This window comes from Anopheles funestus, chromosome 2RL, assembly GCF_943734845.2.
Source record: "Anopheles funestus chromosome 2RL, idAnoFuneDA-416_04, whole genome shotgun sequence".
NCBI classification, from domain to species: Eukaryota; Metazoa; Arthropoda; class Insecta; order Diptera; family Culicidae; genus Anopheles; species Anopheles funestus.
The window spans coordinates 64,831,055-64,855,099 of NC_064598.1; the positions used below are offsets into that span (position 1 = coordinate 64,831,055).

Sequence of the window (24,045 nt, forward strand, 5' to 3'; positions counted from 1 at the left end):
AGAGAAAGAGGGAAAGACAGAGAGTGAGAGGAAAGAGAAGGAAACGCGTGAAAGAGTGCTTTTGCAGGATTCTAATGGATATATTGACTGATTTTGTATTTAAGTAATTAATTCATAAATAAAAAAAAATAAAAAAAACTTGTTGCACTAGTTCTTACATGAACATTCACTTAATAATATTAACTAATAGTTACAAATATCTCAATCTAAAAAGAATATTAAATTTAGTAATCAATCGATGGTTTTGGTTGTAAGTTAATCCATTTCTATCAAATTCCTTCATTCTCTCTTCCTCTTAAAATGTTTAAGAATCAACATTGGTTTTGCATTTGTTTAACGCTATTAGTTAATTTCTCTTTGTTTAATGTTCGATACTTTATTTCGTGTTTTGTTTGCTTTTGAGTTATGTTTTAATTTAATGTAACGTTTGCTTTTGTTAAATTGTTTTCCATACGAACTATGGTTAACTTTAGATTTAATCAAACATCCCGCTTCACACTTTGCTGCTAACAAACGCACTTTCATCACTTGGGTACAAACGCTACCACCAAATACGGACATTACGACTAATGGTTTTTTTTTTGTTTTGTTTGTGTGGTTGGTTTACTTCTCTTATCACAATCATTAAGTAAAAAACTAAATAGTCATTTCGAGGCACGTTTAATGTTTTTGTTTCATTTCTTGTCTACCATTACCGTTTAAACCAGCGTCATGTGGCTGGATGCAGTTAGTTCACTAGTTTTACTGTTACAACTTAACATTAGGTAGTCACAGGGGTTTCAAATTGAATTGATGTAAATGAAGCAGTTACATTATGTTTGTGTGGTTTTTAACCCCGTTGGCATTTTGTTTTCGTTAATGCTTACCGAACAGGAGAAGGAAGAGATTGTATGTTTCATTAAGTTTCAAATATTACTAAGTGTTTCCGCGTGTCAATAAAGTGGTAATTGAATAAATGCCTTAAGTAGTAATGAGTAATAATATCAACTAAATTTGATATATATTCATGTATCAATAGAATTGTAAAAAATAATTTAAAATTTTAAGACATATGGCTAGGGCATTACTTTGCCCAAGATATTAATTTTTTAAACTTAAATTTAAAAACTTTTAAAAAACTTGGACATCAATTGACACTATTTAGTGTTAGAAAAACAAATATTACAGAATGTTTCAAAATAATCCTAAAGACTTAAAATTGTGTTTAATTTCTCAAGTATATAATTTGCTCTATTTAGACGTAATTCATGTTGTTCATGCATATGATATAATTTAACTTTTATAAAATATTATAATAATAATAGATGTATTTTATTATTATTATTGTAAAGCTACTATGTGAATGATTGAGTAAAAATTTGGAATGAAATAAAGGAGCCGTTAAACCAAGCACAAAAAAGTATTTCAATTCAAATTCATAGTAACATTAAGATTAGTGTCCGGAAAAATATTTTCCATTCTTTGCAGGACCTTTGCATATCCTTAATTTCTTGCTGCTTCGTACTCGTCCAATCAAAACCACTTACTGCAGCTCAGTCGTACCAGAATGTGAGAAAGGAAGCTGGCACGTTTGATGTCCTGCTGTGGATGGAAAGATTCTACAGCAGATCAACCAAACCATGGACTGTTTCCACTTGTCTTTTGCTTTGCGTTTGGCCGTTGTTGTATAACCCGTTTTGAAGTTCACTCCACTTTACAAGGAACCCTATTTAATCATCTTCGATCATTCTTTATCCAAAACACCCGCTCACAAAACGTTCGCGTCACGCGACCCGATGCACGTTAGCAGTAAATGTGCCACGACGGAAGATGGTGAATGCATATTCATAACGTATTCTGTCGGCCTGGCCCACTGTTCCCACTGCTGCCGGTAGCATTAACCCCCGCACCGGTCACCGTCGGTGTCATGCCGGATGCCGTCACCGTCGTCAAGGATTCGTCCGCGGCCGTCGTGGTCGTCGTTGACGAATGCGATTTGCGTCGTTGCGTTCGAAGGCGCGCTGCATTGGATGCCGAGGAACTGGGATGTTGTAGCTGTGTTTTGCCTTCGCCTTTGCTGGTGGGCGACTTTTGCACTCTATGCAACGCGTTTGTATTCGTTTATTGGAGTGTATTTTTTTTTATTACACCATCAACCACCCGCAGTGCATGGAGCGTTATTCAAGATGGATTTGGGTTCATCCGGGATAGCAGGATAATCCATGACGATGGTCCAGCAGCATCCGGATGTCCAGTGGTCCAGAATTGATGTTGAAGGCCAGCCAAACGAAAGGAGAAAAAAACCGAGAACAGAACGGAAAAGAGCAGAAAAGGTAGGTAAGAAGATGAAAAATTCACACCACAGAACTGTTTGCAAATGAGGCGAAGAAAAATTGGTTAGCGGGAAAAGTAGGTTAGGAATGATTGCAATCTTATTTCTACTGAACGTCTCTTTTATATCGGGAACTCTCCCGCTGGCACAGAAGTATGCAGGCAGCATTCGCATATTATTGCGCTCACGTTTCACGTTCACCACGCTCCACGTGGTTCCGCGTTCTAGGAGTAGTTAGATGACATGAATCCCACACGTATTGTGAATATTTCTTATTGAAGAGCAAGAACAGCAAGAACCGAACGATGCTGTGTAAAACCAATTGAAACCAGTCTAATCGATTAGTATCGATCAGGGAGTAGAGAATGCATGGATCTCTACTAGATCGTAGCATGACTTATTATCAGCTGTGTTATGTAATAATTCAAAAAATATACATACAATAGCATAATACATAACATCAATTTGAGGCCTTATACCACGAAGAATAAAACAGATACTTTAATAAACCGATAGCTATAATTCTTTTCCTATATTTGATTTTATTCAAATAAGTTATCAATATTAACAATATTATTAATCAATACTAGCAATTCGTCAGAATTCCTTGTGGGAGATTGAATCCCTAATAGATTCTATAAATATAACGTATATCGTACATTTTGTTACAATTTATTCTATTTGCTTGGCGCATTGAACCACTAAAAACCAGTGAAGCAATCGAAATTAAGCTACTTGAAGAAAGAGTACCATAAATTAAGATGGTGAATGAAGGTAAGGAAGACTAAAACTTCGTAAATCATTGTGGCAGGTGGCGTTGAATAATTGAATGAGTTTAAACTCAATTAAGGCTCAATAGTTGACCAAGAGAAATAGCTTGAACAGCTAGGTGTAATGAAAATGTTACAGCAGTGAGTTCCTTCGGTCGGGAAGGAATTTCAAACAAATATTCTCATTCGCCGATAAAAAACATTCTTTCACTTCCGTTTACGGATCTTTTCGCGGAACAAGCTCTCTTCGTTTGTGTTCCTGTTTAAATTTCTATCTTCCAACCGTGGTCTGTCACCTTGCGTGTTGCACGATCGGGCAGGCATAATTTAGAATTCGAAGCTCGTTTTCTGATTTAATCTTCGTTTTGTAGCATTCGGTGTTTCTACTTTTTTTTCTTCTTTCTCTATCGTTAAGCAGATGGACGCGGATACATTTTTCCTCAGCCGTATCCTTATTAGTTGCTTTAAGAATATAAAGGTGGCAAATCACTGAAGGATTCAAAAATGTGATAAAACTAAATCAAAATTCTAGAAGCATGAGTCAACTCACGTTCAATGGTGTATAATGAGGTTCAGTTTGAATAATTTTTTGGTAAAATATAAAGTGTTAGCATTTTAATCCATAATGCTTTTAAATTTTTTTTACTAGAAAAAATCACTAACGACTTTTTTCTTTTTTAACAGAAAGCAAGATTAGATTTAACATCAATTAAAAAATTTAACCATTTTTTTGTCTTAGAAAGGGGAAAAAATACAGAAATACAAATTCAGATGTATATTACTAAGGATATGAATAATTTTACACAAAGATACATTATTGAAAATAAAACTCTAGTATGTTTGTAAAGAAAAACAAAGTTTACAAAAATAAGAGAACAATAAAGCACATAGTGATCATCACTAGAAATAAATTGATAAAAAACGAATAATATTCATAAGTTATTGAGAAGCAATCGACTCCAATTGTGACCGAAACAAGCATTTGGCGAGTGTCATAACACGACCATCAATAGTCGTGTGGGTAAGTTTCGTTTGTTTCTATGGCGCCAATGGTGGAAAATCATTTTGCAAAATGCACAGCTTGAAAGTAATAATGTGCAAATTGTAAGACATTCCCGTAAAACACATTGTCACCGATCGTTTGCGATGTGGTTTTGCAATTGGCCGCAAAAGTTATCGTGTAACCAGTGCTTGAAGGGGTTTGCAAAAAGGGACGAGGGAACCACGATGTTGGATAGCTTCGGTGCAACTGTGCTTAATGTGATTGGTGAGCAGAATTGAAACAATCGCCGCACAGTTTATGTAAGAAGGTTGCTTTCACACAAAATGGATCCTTTTCTCGTCATTCCTTTGCTTTTTCGAGATTCGTGCCACTATAGTTCTTATGCGTTCTCCACTGTTCGGTGGAAGTGTGTCATAAGGAAAGTAGAAAGAGCAGCTTGCCGGGGGCTAGTTCACATCGTTCGTGTAATGTGTTTCCAGTCCTAGGACTTTGGTTACCGAATTGGTTCACCGTCGTCCGCTTCCCTGTCTCGCGTTTGGTGTCGTTAACAGAACTCTTCGGTCCGATTTTGAAAGCGATTACATTTTGGTGGAATGCATTTGGTGAAGGTAAAACGAAGGAAAAAAAAGGAGCAGGCGCATCCGGCTGCATGAGCATTCCGTCTGCGTTAGGAACGTGACCTGCATCAAGAGCTGGAACCAGCTCAACCTGTGCCGGGCCATCGAATAATAAACCCAACCCAACACGTTTAGCCTGGATTATGTTCGTTGGTTATGTTACGCTTTTACAGCTCCATGGAGCAAGGTGCACGTTCCAGGAATGGAACCCTCGCTATAGGAGCATTGCCTGAAAACTTCATCCTGTCGAAGGCAATGGACCGAAACTGAGTAAGAAATACGCGAAATAATAGCTGCCTACAGACGAAGAAGGCTTCAAGAATGAACGTTGTAGAAATATACCGAGAGTCCGTTTCTTAGTAACTTACACGAATTGCAGTTCCACTAAATACAACTTCGATCACGTGCTGCAGAGAACAAATCCGCGCCACATTGGTTCTCTTTTACGTTGTTTTACGACGTCTAAGCTTTAACAAATCTAGCCACTCGCTGTTCGTGAAAACTTTGTACTGAGTTCCACCTCTATGTATGTGGTGTGGTGAAGCTCAACTGCACTTCCGTGAAGTTGGCGTAATTCTAGTACTCTTCCCGACTGCGCATTACCTCAACATAACCTATTAGGAACTCCTATCAGCAGTTCTGTCGTTTAGGAAATTAAAATTGTTCTTGACCTTTTGGATTACAGTCCACAGTGGACAGTAACGAAAGCCTTAAAATCCTATCCTTGTCCAAACAGTTCAGATCGTTGACCGGTCAAACTGCAGGATATAGTGCGGTCGGTGAGGGTTTTTTTACAACCCATTTTAACATCACTAGCTGCTCACCACTAATGGATCATCAACAACTTTCAGTTCAGAGACCTCCCAGTTTTTGTGAAGGTGTCCAATAACTGTCGGTGGAGCGTTGAACTTTGGAAACCTTGAGCGCGTACGTGCCTCGAACGTTCCGGGTACATGCTCGAAGCACTTCCGTGGAAAACTATCCCTCACCCGCTCTACAGGCTCCATGTGTCCTCACAAAGTGAGCAAACTCCCATGGACATCTGTGGCCTGGTGATGATAATGATGATGGCCATTTTTATTGAGTTTTGACTGCCACTTGACAGTTCACAAAGCTCTGATGAGATTTAAGAGGAGGCAAACGAACCGTGCGGGAGTAATTAATGCTAATGAAAGCTGAAAGACCACCGGTGAACCAGAGCGTTGGCACGTCCCGTGTATCCATCAGCTTATGCTGGGCCATCGCTTACCTGTCCTCGAGCTTGGAGATGCGTTGCTTCAGCTTCGCCTGACTGGCGGAATATTCGGCTAGCAGACGGGCCAACCGGAGGTTCAAGTTTTCCACCGTCTGTTCCAGCCGGGCTACTCCACTTTCCAGCGAATCTTGCGTTTGTTGGGCATCTGTTGGGCAGATGGAATGGAATTATAGGGTGGAGGAGGACAAAAGGAAGAGAGAGAGAGAGAGAGAGAGTAAGAGAATGCAAACACAATCAAAAAAGGAAGCTCTTTGCATGTCCGCGCGGGAGGACGCCAGCCGACGAGAGAGTATGCAAATGTCGAACGTTATCACACTGCAATGGTTACTCACTGGCAAAGACTGCTTCATCCAGCAGGCCATCTTTTCGCAATAATTGACACCCACGCTCGGTCAGCGATGCTCGGGCCTCCGGATAGTCCGCCAACGTTTCCCAGAGGTCACGCTTCGCCAAACAGAACAGATCGGAATAGCCTGCGGAAAAGAAAGTAAGCGAAACGAGCGGTACAGGTGAGACACTTCCAAATCGTGGAGGGTTTTGCATGGGGCTGTGCCTGTGAGTTCAATTATCCTAGTCCTTGGTGCAGGATGCCGAAACACCAATGAACGGAGCAGGTCGTACAGTATCGATCAGGTCGATTGCTTTAATTGGCAATTTTTGATCCGATGCTCGATGTCAGTGAACGACCGACGATGGTGCTTGGGGCACGTTGTGATGTTTATAATTATTTATGGTATTTGTTTCTTCTGTACACTTCAATTTTATAGGAGAGTTTTTTGTAAGAGCTTTCAACGAGATGGAATCAATTTTTTAGGATACAAATACAATTACATTCTGTCTATCTTTTTAAATGTATACGCATGAACTGAGTTGTTTGCGATGAAATAAATCTAAATTTAGAATATTTTCTTCTTCACAAAAGCCCTTTTGAGAAAAAGTATCAAAAAAAGCTAAAAGAATCGATAATCCCCGTCAAAGTTAAACATCAATTAGAAAATGAAAGCAAAGATAAACGAGCGAGTGAAATATAAAACCGTGCTACTAAATTAAGTAAACTTTTCGAAAAGTACTGATTTTGGCGAAAAAGGATATTTAAATGGGAGGCCCTATAATCCTACCCGTTACGTTTTGGTAGCGCTCAACAAGATTTCAGTCAAAACGTTTCACGTCCGCTCACCAAAATCAAGGCCCTTAACGGGTCATTGGGTTCGGGCGAGCTACATGTTCAAATTGTTCGTACCATCTTCTTCTATACTTCGCGCTTGTTTCGCCGTAAACTGTGCCGAAGTTGCTTATGAATTATTCACGCAGCGATAAAGATGACATTTAAATAAAAAAGAGAATTGGCTTAGTAACAAGATTGCTTTTCCCTACCACACAATGGTTATAGAAAATGATGGTTTGGTAGTACTGGAATGGGTTTGGAACGTAATTAGAGGATTTATTGGAAGTAGCTGTGGTGTATTCTAAGAACATTTGTTTAGAGCCGTGTTTGTCAATGTTTACAACTCATTCATTGTGCATCTTTACTTACTGTTGACACGACATCAACATGTCAAAGCGACATGACAGAAGCGGAAGATCGATCAAGCGATGATCGATCCTGCTTAAACGGTAATCGAAAAACATCGCACGGATGAGAGAGCGAACAAATCTCTCCGTAACAGGGATCGGCACGTGAGGTCAACGTGCCACGCTCGTGTGCCGAGTGTCGGTACAAATCGCAGCACGCGCAAAGATATGCCCTTATAAGGAAGTGGAAAAAATGCAGCAGATGAGGAGCAATGCGGAAAGAGAAAAATTAGACTTAGGTCAGAAGCAATTAGAACGCCAAAGAAGACAGTGCCAAATTTGTAAAAAGTAGGAAAATATATGATAATATATTACCCGCTCAACAAAGCTAAAATCGTTTGGCCTTTGCTTCCACAAAGCTTTTTACAAATTTTTCTAAGCTTTTAAGAGAAAAGCTTTAGTGAGTTTGAAGTGATAAGTATTCGAGGAACGTTTTTTCAAATAACGCGCGAATATGCCGAAACCGGGTTTCGATTGTGCCGGTTGTACCCGCGAGAATGCGGTAGCCGATATGGTGCAATGTGACGAGTGTGATAGGTGGTGGCATTTCGATTGCGCCGGTGTATCGAGTGATGTGAAGGATGTGCAGTGGGTGTGTGAGCGGTGTGAAAACGGAGAAAAGGACGAGATAGCTGAGGTTAAGAGCCACGATCCCAGTGGGGAACCGAACAGGGCTTCTCGCGTGAAACGCTCCCGATCGCAGGATGGTGAATCATTCAAACCGTGTCCGAAGAAAACCCTAAGAGCGATTCCTCCGCAGCCGGCCAAAGAGAGCGTTAGTGGAAAAGTGGTCACGCCAAAGAGAATGGCGGAGAAGGACGAAAAAGTGCCCGACCGAATGCGAAGTGTGGACGGCCACAGTCGAGGTTCCGTTGCTTCCAGTGCGCGAAAAAGCAACAGTTCCGCGTCAACGTCGTTGCAGCTAAGTCGGTTAAAAAGGGAGCAGGATCTGCAAGTAGCTGCACTGCAAGCGGACGTCGAAGCGCAAATCGCGAAACTTCGATTAAGCTACGAGACGAAACTGCAGCAGATCGAAGAATACAGTGAAAGTAGGAGGAGCGGATCCAGTGTCAGCAAAAATTCCAAGGTGATGGACTGGTTGTCGAACCACCACGTGGAAGATGAACCACTCAGCCTTCATGTGAGTGGAAGAAGGAGTTCGTCAGCCACCTCGCAACAAATGCCGACAACGACGGTAACGACAACAGCCATAGAACGAGCTAGTGCGAGGAAAATTTGGCGCAGGAAGCTACCTGCTTTCTCCGGCGCAGCTAAAGAGTGGCCTGTGTTCTACAGCTACTACAAAGAATCCACGGAAGCGTGTGGCTACACCTCGGTGGAGAACATAATGCGGCTGGAAGAAGCGCTGACAGGACCAGCGAGAGAGGCGGTTGAATCTAAGTTCACTCTACCAAACGCGGCGCCGCTAGTGATAAAAATGCTGAAGCAGCTCTTCGGCCGCCCGGCACTGTTGGTAAAGGAACTAATCGAGCAAGCTCGCCGCGCTGAAGCCCCTAAGCCTGAACGATTGGACCAGCTCATATCCTTTGGTATAATCGTGCAAAAGTTGTGTGACCACCTAACGGCATGTGAGATGGAGGACCACATGGCAAACCCAGAGCTGTTGGAAGAGCTGGTGGACAAGCTACCAGTCAGCAGAGCGCTCGAGTGGGTTGACTTTAAAGGGAGGTTCCGCAAGGCAACGCTGAAGGAATTCGGTGAGTTTATGGCCAACCTCACAATGAAGTGTTGTGAACTGAAAGCTCCGGTGAAATTGGAAGTGAGTCGAGTGCCAGCGAAGAGTAATCGTTGTCACACACTCGTGCATTCAACCTCTTGCTCCGAATCCACCGATGCTTCTCATACAAAGCCGTTAAATGAGACACCCAACGCCACCCAAAGCAGTTTCAAATGCTTCGTGTGTGAGAATCCAGCGCACCGCGTACGACAATGTAATGTGTTCAAAGGGATGACGGCAGCAGCGCGACGGGATACAGCGCAGCGATTAAAGCTTTGCTTGAACTGCTTGAGCAACCACGGCAAGAACGCTTGCAAGTCTAAGTTCAGCTGTGGGATCGCGGGATGTGGTGAACGGCATCATACGCTGCTACATCAGGACTCAGCTGCCGCGACACCTTCAAGCAAGCAATGCCACGCTCATGCGACGGAGTCGTCGCAATCGCTGTTCCGTATAGTTCCGGTTACCGTACATCATGGCCATCGGAGTGTCGACACTTACGCGTTCCTGGATGAAGGATCATCACTTACGATGGTTGAAGCAGCGTTAGCAGACCAACTGTGTGTCAGTGGAGTTCGCGAACCCCTGGAAATTTGCTGGACCGGCAATATCAAACGGAAGGAGGAGTCATCGGAGTGTGTTCGGTTGGAGATATCAGCTCGGGGCGAAGAGCGGCGCTATACCATAGCGGCCGCTCATACAATAAAACAGCTAAGTTTGACTCTCACGTCGCTTGGATGAAGCTCTATCAGCTGATCGTTATCCGTATCCTCACCGTAACACATACAGCGATCCTCGACCCAGACAGCGTGCTCCGTCTAGACAACCATGGGGCCAACGAACTTCAAGTGCCTCGGGATCACGAACACCATCACGAGCTACACGACGCTGGATCTGTTGGTTCCACTATCGCCATGGGAACAAGGCAGAGAATTGCGAGAAGGAACATCCCAGCGATCCACAGACTACATGTATTTTTTTCGACGAGCATCTCCCAGTTTACTCCCGAAAAAAATAGTGCGTTTCTCTCTCACCACACATCCCGATTGCGCAACTCTCACCGGCAGAGCCGAACCAGTCAGCACCAGCTATAACACATCCCAACGACAACCTGCGTGCAGCACCAGCTTACCATCACACACGACCACAACACTAAACACGTCTAGCACCAGCATCAAGCTGAACCCCGGTAAAGCAGAAATCATCGAGCGAATATACGTGAACGACAGCAGAACCAACAACAAGTTCCTGATCGACACCGGCGCGGAGATTTCGGTTATACCACCGTCATACAAGGACAGAATGAACCCGATGCCAGCCAGGAAACTTTTCGCCGCGAATGGTAGTTCAATCGGTACGTACGGCACTACGAATCTTACTTTAGACATCGGTCTTAACCAACCATTTACATGGCCTTTCACCATAGCAGACGTAGATTCACACATTATCGGAGCTGATTTTTTAAAGCACTTCGATCTACTAGTAGATATCAAACGTAACAAGCTAATTAAAAATAAGTCAGTCGTCACTAACACTCTACCAGCCCATGTAGCCACCTGCAGTCCATACGATAGCTTTTCACAACTACTAAACGAATACAAAGATATCACAATACTAGACAACAAGCATAAGCCGGTCAACACAAACGTTACGCACCAGATAATCACCACCGGTCCACCCGTCTTTTGTCGCCCACGTCGTTTGGACCCAGAAAGACTACGCGAAGCGAAAGCAGAATTCGATTTCCTAATTGAAAATGGTATTTGTAAACCATCAAAGAGCTGCTGGGCTAGCCCTTTGCACCTGGTTAAAAAGGCTAACGGGAAGTGGAGACCATGTGGGGATTATAGAAGCCTAAATGCAATTACTGTGCCTGATCGTTACCCCGTGCCGCACATTCAAGATTTTTCCACGATATTGTTCAAAAAGAAAATATTTTCATGCATCGATCTACAACGTGCATACCACCAAATCCCCGTTGCACATGAAGACATACCGAAAACCGCGATTTCAACACCATTCGGGTTATTCGAATTTAATTTCATGACATTTGGCCTGCGAAATGCCGGTCAAACGCTGCAACGACACTTACATACCATCCTTGGTGATTTAGAGTTCGTGTTTCCCTATGTTGACGATTTATGCGTTGCATCAGAAGACGAAAAGCAACACCGACAACATTTGCGCATAGTATTCGAACGCCTGAGACAAAACGGCCTTACCATTAATCCCGAAAAAAGCCAAATTGGTCGTTCAGAGGTCGAATTTCTCGGCCATTTGATAAGCGCGGAAGGTATTAAACCTAAGCCCACTAAAGTGCAAGCAATCCTTGAGTTCCCTAAACCAGTTGTAGCCAGACAAATGAAACGCTTCCTGGGGACGATTAACTTTTACAGGCGTTTTATACCGCACGCAGCAGAAAGCCAGCAAATTTTGCATGGCATGATAAACGGTAACATCAAAAATGATTCTACGGTACTAAAATGGGATGATAATAGTAGCCAAGCCTTCGAAAAGTGCAAGCACGATCTAGCAAACGCAGCTTTACTCGCGCACCCATCACCAAATGCAATGCTCGCCTTAGACGTTGATGCTTCCAATCAAGCTATAGGAGCTGCACTTAATCAACTAACCCCCAAGGGTCTCGAGCCGTTAGCGTTCTTTTCAAAGAAATTAACACCTGCACTACAGAAAACCAGCACTTATGATCGCGAACTTTACGCTATCTACGAAGCGATTAAGCATTTTAAAGACCTCTTGGAAGCTCGCGAATTCGTAGTGTACACCGACCACAAACCGTTAACCACAGCATTTCAACAAAAACTAGAGAACGCCAACCCCACACAACAGAGGAGATTAATTTTCATCAGCGAGTACACAACCGATATACGTCACGTTTCTGGAAAGCACAACATGGTTGCAGATATGCTTAGCCGCATTGACACCATCAGCGCACACATAGATTACCACCACATCGCTGAAGCACAACAAACCGACACCGAATTACAAGATTTTTTAAGTAACCCACCGGAATCAACTTCACTTATGCTTAAAACATTGACCGTACCGAATTCTACTAAAAAAATATTTTGCGATATTTCAACAGAGCACATTCGACCTTTCGTTCCTAAAGCACACAGAAGAATGATCATATCCAAGCTACACAACCTTTCGCACCCCGGGATAAGAGGAACCACTGACCTGGTATCAAAACGTTTTGTATGGCCATCTATTCGAAAGGAATGCAAAGCGTTCGTAGAAACATGCATAGAATGCCAAAAAAACAAAATAACACGCCACAACAAATCGCCTATCACCACTATAGCTACACCGAGCGAACGATTTACGCACGTCCACATGGATCTAATCGGCCCACTACCACCATCAGAAGGAAACGCGTACTGCTTGACGTTGATCGACAAATTTACGCGTTGGCCCGAAGCGATCCCAATCCCTAACATCACAGCCGAGACGGTTGCACGAGCCTTCATCGCCGGATGGATTTCCAGATTTGGTGTTCCGGCAAAAATAACGACTGACCTCGGTAGGCAATTCGAATCGGAATTGTTTCGCTCTCTTTCGTCGACGTTAGGTATCGATCACCTGCGAACAACACCCTACCACCCTCAATCCAACGGTCAGATAGAACGAATGCATCGCCAGCTGAAAACCGCGATCCTTTGCCACAAAAATGCTCGTTGGACTGAAGCACTGCCCATCGTGCTACTCGGCATGCGCTCCAGCATTAAAGAAGACATCGGTGCAACGACTGCAGAACTCACGTATGGTACAACACTACGACTACCAGGTGAATTTTTTGACGAACCGAAGAAGGCAGCAAATGCGACTCCGGATTATGTGGCAAATCTCAAACAAACCATGTCATCTTTAAAACCACCCCCGCAATCGAATCACAACACTGGGGAAAAGGCGTATGTTCAAAAACAACTGCAGTCCTGTTCTCATGTTTTCGTTCGCATCGATGCCGTTAAACCTGCGTTGACCCCACCTTATGATGGACCATTCAAAATAATCAAACGCCACAAGAAATCTTTCGTTTTAGATATTAGAGGAAAGAAGTGCGAAATATCCGTCGATCGACTGAAAGCAGCGAGATATGATGAGCCAGACACCCAACAGCCCGACCCAGCCGATCCTCAAAGGGCTGTCTACCGGACTCGATACGGCAGGAAAATTTATCAACCGGATAAATTTTAAATGAAGGGGGAAGTGATGTGGCGTAACTAGCAAGCAAGCTCGCACGCAAGCCAGCGGCGAGTACTAAACACCGAAGTGTAGCTGCATGAGTTCGGATATCCGATCGAGGAAAACTGCGCGGCCGATACTGACCAGGAAGGTCAATGTGAAATAAAACGCTCTCTGTTATCCTGACCACGAAGCAAACCGGACGTGTAAGATATCATCCTTTTTCCACATCCGAATACACCCTTTGATATTCCATAACTTATTCCATAGCGTAAATTGGGTTGCAAGATGTGGCGTTGATGAAGCCACTGGAAGTACGATCGGGCGAGGAAGGTGGTCTTATTGCCGTGCGTAGCCTGCTGGGTTGGTCGATCTACGGACCCCATGGCGACAACATAGCGACACCAACAGCACCCTTCTCGGTCAACCTCCACGAAAGGGCAACGGACACCGCCAATCCGCCGAATGCAGCTTCAAGTCAACCGCAGCAGTAATGTTCCCGTATGCAAAGAAATAGCCAGAGCGAACCATCTCCTTCAAAGCACAACCGAAAAGCATAATGGACGATTCACCACCGGTTTGCTTTGGGCTGACGACGAGGTCTGTTTCCCGGATAGTCTCCCAATGGCTAATAAGCGGCTACTAGCGCTGGAACGGAAATTGGAGAAAGACGAACACCTGCAACGAGAAGTGCACGATCAGGTACGGATGTACTTAGAAAAAGGATTTGCACATGAGGCTTCTAATGAAGAACTGCTAGAAGCCTCTCCAAATCGAGTATGGTACTTACCTATTAACATAGTAAGTCATCCTCACAAACCCGACAAGAAGAGGCTGGTGTGGGACGCGGCTGCTAAAGTGAACGGCATCTCACTCAACTCCAAGCTGCTAAAGGGCCCAGATCTACTAGTGCAGCTGCCAGGGGTACTGAGTAAATTCAGGCAGCGACGAGTAGCCTTTGGCGGTGACATAGAAAAAATGTTTCACCAGGTCCGCATACAAAAGAGAGACACGCACAGCCAACGGTTCCTGTTCCGATTCAGCGCAAAAGAACATCCCAAGACGTATTTAATGGATGTTGCGACGTTTGGGGCAACTTGTTCACCGTGTTCGGCCCAGTATGTGATGCACCTGAACGCCGACCACCATAAAGAGTCATACCCAGAGGCTTCTGCTGCGATCAAGCAGAAAACATACATGGATGACTACTTCGACAGCTGTGACACAATAGAAGAAGCGCATGAAAGAGCCAAACAGGTTCAGTTCATCCACAGCCAAGCTGGATTTAACATGCGAAATTGGTTAAGCAACGAAGATAAGGTGCTCGATGGGTTGCAAGGATTTGGTGGTGGTCAATCCAAATCGATTGATATCAACCAAAAAGAATTATTCCCTAGGGTCCTAGGCCTGATTTGGGATACATCGACGGACACAATAAAGTTTGCTACCAACTGGCAAGACGATTTAAAACCATACGCGAGCGGTGAGCGAAGACCAACGAAACGCATAGTGCTAAGAATCGTTATGAGCTTGTTCGACCCGCTTGGCCTATTAGCTCCAGCATTGATCCATGGTCGCATCATCATGCAGGATCTGTGGCGATCTGGTTTAGAGTGGGACTCGGAACTAAGTGACCTGGAGTATCGCAAGTGGCAACGCTGGGTCGGATTGTTACCTGGCATACAAGAACTAAGCGTTCCTAGGTGGTACTTCTCTTGCGCTACTACAGTTGATTACAACAATATTCAACTGCACGTGTTCACAGACGCCAGTGAACTTGGATATGGTTGCGTAGCCTACTTACGTATGGAATCGGGTGCAAATGTCCATTGTAGTTTGATAATGGCAAGGAGTAAGGTGGCTCCACTGAAACATCTTTCCATCCCGCGTCTTGAGTTGGAAGCGGGTTTGCTCGGCGCAAGGCTGATGCGCACCGTAAGTGAGAGTTTGGACTTTGAAATCTCCCAAAAATATATCCACACAGACTCCGAAGTGGTCCTGTCTTGGATACGTTCGCCTACAAGGGATCTTAAACAGTTTGTAGCATGCCGAGTTGGCGAGATACTCACACTAACGGAGCTAAAACACTGGAGACACGTTCCGACCAAAGAGAATCCAGCAGACTGTCTCACCAAATGGTGTAAGGAGACAGTTATCCAGTCTCATGGGATTTGGCTACAAGGTCCACCTTTTCTATACAACCCAGAAAGCGCGTGGCCACCGCAGAAACCCATCCAAACAACAACAGAGGAGCGACGTGGGTATGTGATGTCGCACTTAACTGCCGAAGATGTTCGGCTCTATTTGGACGTTACGCGTTTCTCTAAGTGGAGCGTTCTGGTACGCACAATCGCCATCATACTTCGTTTTGTGACGAACTGCAGACGAAAGGTCAAAGGGCTACACCTGTTAACACTGAAGGCAACCAAAATGCAGCAAGCCTGCATTAAAAAGAATATTCCCTCTGTGCATACCCCTCTGAGTTCCGAGGAATATGAACAAGCCGAAAACGTGTTGTGGAGATACACGCAAGAAGAGTTTTACCCATCAGAAGTGCGTAAATTGAGAGACATTAGCCGAAGGGGCAAACCAGATGAGCCAGTAGAGCTGAACAAGAACAGCCCTTTGTACACTCTAGCACCGTTCGCAGATGAAAATGGTGTTCTGCGCATGAATAGTCGGATATGTCGAGCAAGGCAAATAGAATACAATGCGCGGCACCCAATCCTACTGCCGAAAGCACATCCTGTAACGAAGCTCCTTGTACAAGATTATCACCACCGATTCGGGCACGCCAATCGCGAAACCGTCGTGAATGAGCTGAGACAGCGGTTCTACATCAAGCACTTACGCGCCTACGTTTCCAGCGTGATGAAAGAATGTCAACACTGCAAAATAAGAAAGTGTCAACCTTGTACACCCAGAATGGCACCCCTACCTGAAGCGAGACTTACCCCACATATCCGTCCTTTCAGCACGGTAGGCATAGATTACTTGGGTCCATTAGAAGTCATCAATGCGAGAAGAAAGGAGAAGCGATACGTTGCAGTTTTTACATGCCTGGTGACTAGAGCGTTGCATTTAGAAGTTACTCACAGTTTGTCGACGGAAGCTTGCATCATGGCAATTCGGCGGTTCGTAAGTCGTAGAGGTCCGCCGAAAGAGATATACTCGGACAACGGAACAAATTTCATCGGAGCAAACAACGAGCTGCAAAAGCAAATAGCAGCAAACAACTACTCGAGTGCAGAAACCTTTACCGACTCACACACCACCTGGCGCTTCAATCCCCCTTCAGCACCACACATGGGAGGAGTTTGGGAGCGGATGGTTAGAAGCGTGAAAGAGGCCATGAACGCTCTAAACGACGGTGGGAGGTTGAACGATGAGATACTGCTGACCGTTCTAGCCGAATCCGAAAACCTCATAAACTCTCGTCCTTTAACCTACATGCCCCAAGCGCCTTCGGATTCCGAAGCGCTGACACCTAATCACTTTATTTTAGGGTCCTCTACCGGGAAGAAGGAATTGGTTCGTACTCTACCAGACCCGGCCGAAGCGTTAAGAAGTAGCTACAAAAGAGCCACCGAACTCACTGATCACTTCTGGGATAGATGGCTGAAAGAGTATGTTCCTAATCTTCATCGACGAAGCAAATGGATCGATGAAGGAGAGCAACTAAAAGTTGGGTCATTGGTGTTTGTAACGGAAGGGGCGCGTAAAGAGTGGCTGAGAGCCAAAGTGGAAGAAATCTTCCCTGGTTCTGATGGAAGAGTCAGGCAGGCTATAGTGAGGACTGCTTACGGCAAACGGTTGAAGCGGCCAGTAGTAAAATTAGCCAGGGTTGAAGCCGAAATTGATAGAGAGTAGGTTGATAGTCGTGTACTTTGTTTGTTAGTGAATCCAAACCGCATGGATTCACGTGAGGGGGGATGTTGACACGACATCAACATGTCAAAGCGACATGACAGAAGCGGAAGATCGATCAAGCGATGATCGATCCTGCTTAAACGGTAATCGAAAAACATCGCACGGATGAGAGAGCGAACAAATCTCTCCGTAACAGGGATCGGCACGTGAGGTCAACGTGCCACGCTCGTGTGCCGAGTGTCGGTACAAATCGCAGCACGCGCAAAGATATGCCCTTATAAGGAAGTGGAAAAAATGCAGCAGATGAGGAGCAATGCGGAAAGAGAAAAATTAGACTTAGGTCAGAAGCAATTAGAACGCCAAAGAAGACAGTGCCAAATTTGTAAAAAGTAGGAAAATATATGATAATATATTACCCGCTCAACAAAGCTAAAATCGTTTGGCCTTTGCTTCCACACTTACTTTTGACGTGTAATATTGATTGTTTAAAAAATTAAGTAAAAATTATTGTAAGGTAAAAATTAGTACATACCGATGGATCGCACATTAGCTGTCCGACGGTTTCCGGTGCGATTGCCCGCAATTTCTAGCACCGACACCTCTCCAAACACGGAACCAGCGCCCAGCGTAGCCAACACGGTAATGCCATCGTCCGCAACCACCGAAAGACTTCCACGCTTCACGATGTACATTTCCTTACCGACGTCACCCTTCCGACAAATGTAGTCACCAGGACTAAACACCTGAGAGCGAAAGTAAGTGGATATTTCGTGTTAACTCCACATGTCTACACACAGGCTCTAGATCTTCTTCAGTTTCTTGCGTTCCTACCTGCAGTTTGAGTTTCAGCACAAGCGCCTCCAGCAGACCCGGTTCACAGTCCTGAAAGATGCGGACCTGCCGCAGCGTGTCCATGTGTACCCGTATCGCAATCTCGGCCTTCAGCTTGTCAGGCAGGGCAGCCAACACGCGTTCCTCGTCCAGTGCACCGCTTTGCGCCCAAGTGTAGGCAAACCAACGAATGACCTGTGGGCAGATACAGAGAATCCAAACAACATCGTGGGTTCGGTGGGTGACAAAAAATGTAAAGATCATAAGCAGGACGAAACGGTCTCCCACGGTTAGTGTACGTACCCGAGCTTCTAGCTCACCGCCAACCTTCCGAAAGGCCATGTATTGCTTCACGCCGTCCATCCGGTTTTGGAACTCGACCCGTGTTACGTTCATGTTGGATATCATCGAACCGATGTTTCCTACGGGCAAAAGCGATAGCATGGGCGATAGGTGTAAGTTGAGTAGGAAAACTTCCACGAACGGAATTCGGTGCAAGTGAATGTAATGGGAGCAAAAAAACTACGAGCAGACCGACGGAACGTTCTAGTCTCGATAGCTTCTTCTAGAGTGATTGATCTTCGCGTTGATTTTAGGGACGGTTAGAGATAGGGTATCAGATTTTGATGCCACCTCATCGAAATCGAATGTTATAGTGCTTTGAGCTATATTGAAGATAGGAGAAGATTATAGTAATTGTGCTATGTAAAGAATAAAATAATTATTTACCAAGTAGAAAATCAAATTAAAATAAGCAGTTGCCTTTATGTGAAGGAATTTTAGGTGAAAGAGAGATTCTTGAAAATGCTTAAACGAGAATTAAATTTCTATCAAATTTGTTGATATCTGTAGGCATTAATTGTAATTTGAAAAGTTTATTAATTCTCCCAAAATCGGCTCCAAAACTTCTCCAAAACTCTTTCGCTGTACTTACCGACGATGGTGGCAAAGATGAGAACACCGGCGAGAAAGTCCGCTACGACAAACAGATACTCGGCATCGTTCTCCGGTGTTGGCGTCTCACCGATGGTGGTCAGCGTAAGCGTGGACCAGTAGAAGCTGTAAATGTATTGCCGCGATAGGGTAAGATTTTTGGGCCCATTGATGTTGTACACCCAGTTGTCGGTGCTGAATCCGAGCGCGTAGCTAATAGCGAAGTACAGACACGCATTCCAGTGGATGAGTACTAAAATAGCTAAAACAACCTGTAAATCGCCCGGTCGGGATAAGAGTTGGAAGCGTTCGTTAGATAACCGCTTGTTGATGGATACGGTCGTTGCACACTCACTTTACATATCCTAAAGGCGTTCGGATAGCCGGTGGCCGTTTCCGTACGATCGAACCATTCCCACATTCTTGGAAGACGCAGTAACCTATTAATTCTAACTATAATTGGACACGGCAGCCGTGTGGCGGCACAGGAACTCGGCGCCCACCAGATGTAGGCCAGATCGGTTGGCAGCATCGAGACGATGTCGAGCCACCAGCGCTGCTTGGAAAAGTAGTGCTTCCGTAGCTTGGGCGCATCTCGCACCAACAGCCCTTGTTCCAAGTACCCTGTGGAAGAGTAAAGATGGTATTGATGGGATATTTGGTATAAATTCACGCTCAATAAAGGGTCCAATCTGTAAGTAAACGAGTTCAACCGAAGTTCTTTGTTTCAGTAATAGAATTCCTTTGCAGGAACAAGTTCCGGCGAAGGGATTTTCGGTGTTGCTTCGGATTGAAAAACCCTTTCAGTATTCAACAGATAACCTAGTAATTCAGTTATTTTCAACTGATGGGAATCATTTTATTTCTGATGTCCAAGCATCATAAGACATAAAAAATATTTGATGGAGATCAGCTGAAGAAATGTGTCTATTTCGTATGGAAATATCCACTTTACATTAGCATTAACATGTACCATCATTTCCAAGGTTAACTTTTGACTCAACCCGCCACTGTAAAGATTGACTTCCCTGAGAATGGCTTGAAATTCCAGCTGCTTGGGACACATTCGTTTCATTTGCATCCCGAAGAAGTCACCCAATCCTTCAAGTACTGGAATGCCTTTCGGGAAATTGTTGTCATCAAAGTGAGAATTTCAATCACAATGAGTGTAAGCCGCTGCAGTGAACTCTCAGAAATGTAAGGAAAAAAAACAATTCCTAATAGCTACAGGATCTACCGCATTGATGTATCACATCGCTTTGCTCGTTGGCGTAGCTGTCTTGAAGTCTGTCAATTGTTGCTTCCTTCACTATCGCCGTGCACCATCCTTGTCATGAATTGAATTTCGGGTTGATTTGATTTATGCTATTTCTGACGAAGCACAAGCTCGGGAAATGACGAGATTTAGGGTAGATTGTATTTTACTGGTTTATTTCTAGTTTTCGAACAGATGACTTAGATCCAGGAGCAGGTGGCAGTGGTTAAAGGGGATATATGAGCGTTGTAACGTTTTCAAAGTATTTCGACTCTGGTGGTAAAAGACTTGCGTTCCAGGGTGAGGACCTCTTCATACCACCTCTTGCTTGACGATCCGGTCGGGACTAACGGTCGGGTTAACGGTTTGGTCCCGCCTAAAGCCATTCCCGTTGCCAGGGATGGAACATGGAAGCCAAACTCGACGATTGGATAATCAATAAAATATATCTCGTGCGTCACAAAAGGCTGCTCTCCATATGCTACCGCGCCCGGGATTTTTTTTTGCATGGGGTCGATGTTTGACGGGAGCCACATCCATAAATTGATTGATTTTCCTGTTTACTCCCCACTTACATGTAGCATGTGAAAAGCCCCTGCGTGTAGTATTTTAATTTCGATCAAGTAAGCAAGACATCTTCGGTTCTGAGGTTGGTTGTTTGTTGTACAAGAAGCGGCAAACGAAACATGAAGTAGGGAAAGATCGACGGGTGTGACCGGAAAGGCATTGAAAGGGAAAGCTTAGCTCGTGCCAACTAGCCTGGGCTGTGTCATGTATGTAATTGGAGACTTTTTCGCATCATTGAGACGCGTCATCGATGATGGGTCGACCTTTTTACGACTTGTTCATATGCCTACGATCGTCAAAGTTTAATTGGAATGCTTCTTTATACAGTGGAATGCTTCTTTATATAATTTATTAGTAAAATAGTTCGTATTTTAGCACAGATTCTTTTACGATTTGGAATGGATTTCTCCGGTCCAGTAGAATGTTTCGGGGTACGTCATAAAACAACTTTTTGAGAAAAATAGTTGTTAGTAAAGCCCTTTAAATACTATTTCGTCAACGCATTGCGATTGAGAAACCATACAAATCGTTAAAAGTTCGAAACTCTCCCGACAATGATGATGCACTCGGGACGATTTCATCCAAACGTTTGTCATATGTAAACACTATAAAACGTCCGAAGTATTTTACAAATCGATATCGCATTTCAAGGGCAGGAAAAACAATTTCAAACCATTCGGTGAAAACGATCGGAAAAACAATTACATATGCCCGTACGCTTGGGTAAGCGGTAAGCAGCTGGAGATGTCGTCTGATAGCTACTAAAACAACATTCCTTTACCTAGTAGCTAGTGGAAGGTTTTTTTCGTACCTATGCTACGTATAAGCCCGGTACCAATCGAAGAAAACCCCTTCAGGGGGAGGCCACCGCCACAAATCACTACATATTCCGCTACACCTTGTTCTCCCCTGCATCTGAATCACTCGTTTCCATCTGCTTTGGATTGAGTAAGACAGCATTAGAAAGAGAGGCCAACTTCGGGCGTCTTTACTCGGAAACTAACCGACGTCAACATTGTTCGGCTCTAACCCAATCTCATTTTCCTAATCTTCGAAGAAAGCCTTACAAGCGAAAGCTTGCGGTGAAGGGCAGTTCAGCTCGGATGGTGGCGGTAGAACAATAGTTGCCTGCATTTAAGTCAGGCCAATGTCGGATCCTTCCGCCAGAGGATCTCTGCAACGCGAGCCAATCCAGAATCCGGCATGACCTTCCGGAGTTGGCATGGTTTGGCTGCGCTCCTTGTCAGCCAGTGTGTCCTGTCTCCAGCATTGCGCTTCAACAGCAAATGGTGCAAACGGGCGGGAACATTTGTGCCAGCAGGAAATAAATTATCTGGCCCGGCGATCGATTAACCTATTTTCTAGCTTAAGCAACAAATTCTTGGATCCGGCCCCGGGGACTGCCGGCCAATCCTCCAGCACTGAACGGATGTCGTTGGAAGCTGCGGATGCAGGAAGCGTTCGGGCGTTCAAACGTACAAAAGGCCACCGGAGTCTCTCGCATATTGTCTAGGGGGTTGATGGAAGTGCGCGGCATGTTGAAGATGCCAGGACTGTTGCTGAAAATGGAGAAGTTTTCGTATAATTTTCAAAGGCAAGCAACTTTTTCTTGCCTCTCGGGTTCGTTTGGCTAAGCTTCGCTGGGTGCGCCAATCGAAAGTCTAACGATGGGCAAAACATAGTCGGAAGCAAACAGGACAAAAAGGCACAAATGTGCTTCCGGTAGCGCATTGTCAATGTATCTCAAACCGATGAGCAAAGTATTTCCGTGACATTCTCGTTCGGTAGATACGGCACCAAGTCGTCCGTGGGAAGTATGTAGCTTCTTCCAAATGCCGGACGCCTTCGCCCACGTACCCACGCTAGGCTACTGGGCGCACTGGTCGTGGGAATGATGGCTGTTGCGGTAATTAAAGCAAGATCCATCGAGATTACAGATAATTTGTGAGTTATGCCACATTCTGCGGTCGAACGGGGAATTTTGGTGTACTTTCCCCATGCACATTCTTTGCGATACGAAAATAAGCTTCCTACAGTCCGTTCCATACACCCTCCGTTTGGGAAGGGGTTTTTGTGGTTTGTCCAACTTTTCTCAACACGCCTGGAACGAAGTGAACGAATGGATGAAACATACGTGCAGGTTTCCCCTGCAGTATCACGATGCGGAGAGGCAACGTTGAAACTGTGGGATGTTAGTGTTTATGGGCTTCAAAAGACTTGCAGCTTTTAGCAAATGAACGGTAAACGACGGGATGGATGAAGATTTTTGCTCCACCTCGTGCCAATGATGATGCTAGCGCCTGATAGGAAAGCAAAACATTGGCCACGATTTTACCGCATAACAAAGGTGATCATCAGGGGATTACACTGTTTATGAAGAAGGTTATCTTTGCAACGGTTTTGAAGGAACGCCTTCTGCTTTGGCACATGAAATGCTGATAATTTCAATGCATTTTTTCGATGCAAAACTGATGAAGACATTCCTATTGGGTTATTTTATCTACGTAATTTTCCGACTATTTACACAAATCGTTGCTTCATGTTATACTTACCCTCATGACAGTGCACCAGCGTGTCGGTCAAGTAGATGAAATCACACAGATAGTCTAGGATCCACCATAGCACGGAGGCTTGTTTGTTCAGCTCCCAGAAGACCGCTCGTCCTATCACAAATATGATATTGTATAGTACAGCCAGCGAAACGACGGACAGCCACTAGACGACCATGAAAGAGAAGTGTTTATCTTATGAGACCGAGGCAGTTGAAGCAGTGGTAGGTTGGAAAATGTTTAAATATTATTTTACAGATACTTCTGCTGGGGTAAAAGATATTTTATACTGGATTAAAATGAATAAAATAAAAACTATTATCACCAGTCTATGAGCAAAACATTGATGCTGAGTTTTAGTGAAATTTTCTGGCCGAAAATCAACAAAAAAAATTCGAGTATTTTAGAATTGCTGTTAAATACTTAAAAAGAATATTAAATTTTAAATAATATTCTTAAAATTCTTATTTCAATACAAACATTATTTTCGATGGAAAATCATCTAGCGTTACAATTATAACTTCAATGGATGGATTAGATGGATTAGAAATATAGGTTCGAAATATGA

General features: G+C 44.1%; 2 protein-coding genes across 4 annotated transcripts in view; one reads left to right on the plus strand and one right to left on the minus strand.

The window, feature by feature from the left end:
* Positions 1-350: 350 nt before the first annotated feature.
* LOC125760843 (cyclic nucleotide-gated cation channel subunit A) overlaps positions 351-24,045 on the minus strand; it is a 97,958-nt gene continuing 74,263 nt past the window's right edge. For 2 of the 3 annotated variants that reach the window (XM_049421370.1, XM_049421372.1), the window contains 8 exons: positions 23,481-23,643; positions 19,462-19,730; positions 19,108-19,378; positions 18,174-18,595; positions 17,875-18,085; positions 6,289-6,429; positions 5,951-6,101; positions 351-2,077 (listed from right to left, as the gene is read on the minus strand). In XM_049421370.1, coding sequence (XP_049277327.1) covers positions 1,825-2,077; positions 5,951-6,101; positions 6,289-6,429; positions 17,875-18,085; positions 18,174-18,595; positions 19,108-19,378; positions 19,462-19,730; positions 23,481-23,643 — 1,881 coding nt within the window. In that variant the 3' untranslated portion in view covers positions 351-1,824. The remainder of the gene's footprint in view (positions 2,078-5,950; positions 6,102-6,288; positions 6,430-17,874; positions 18,086-18,173; positions 18,596-19,107; positions 19,379-19,461; positions 19,731-23,480; positions 23,644-24,045) is intronic. The other variant, XM_049421371.1, reaches the window with a different exon arrangement.
* Positions 10,020-13,723, plus strand: LOC125760863 (uncharacterized). Its single transcript, XM_049421409.1, has 2 exons — positions 10,020-10,620; positions 13,314-13,723. The coding sequence occupies exons 1-2, from the start codon at positions 10,095-10,097 to the stop codon at positions 13,334-13,336; spliced, it is 549 nt and encodes a 182-aa protein (XP_049277366.1). The 5' UTR covers positions 10,020-10,094; the 3' UTR covers positions 13,337-13,723.

Coding starts and splice junctions, on each gene's coding strand:
- LOC125760863 (XM_049421409.1), top strand. CDS start 10,095: ATGGGGCCAACGAACTTCAAGTGCCTCGGGATCACGAACACCATCACG. Junction 10,621..13,313: donor CGCGAATGGTAGTTCAATCG/GTACGTACGGCA, acceptor AAACGCCACAAG/AAATCTTTCGTTTTAGATAT.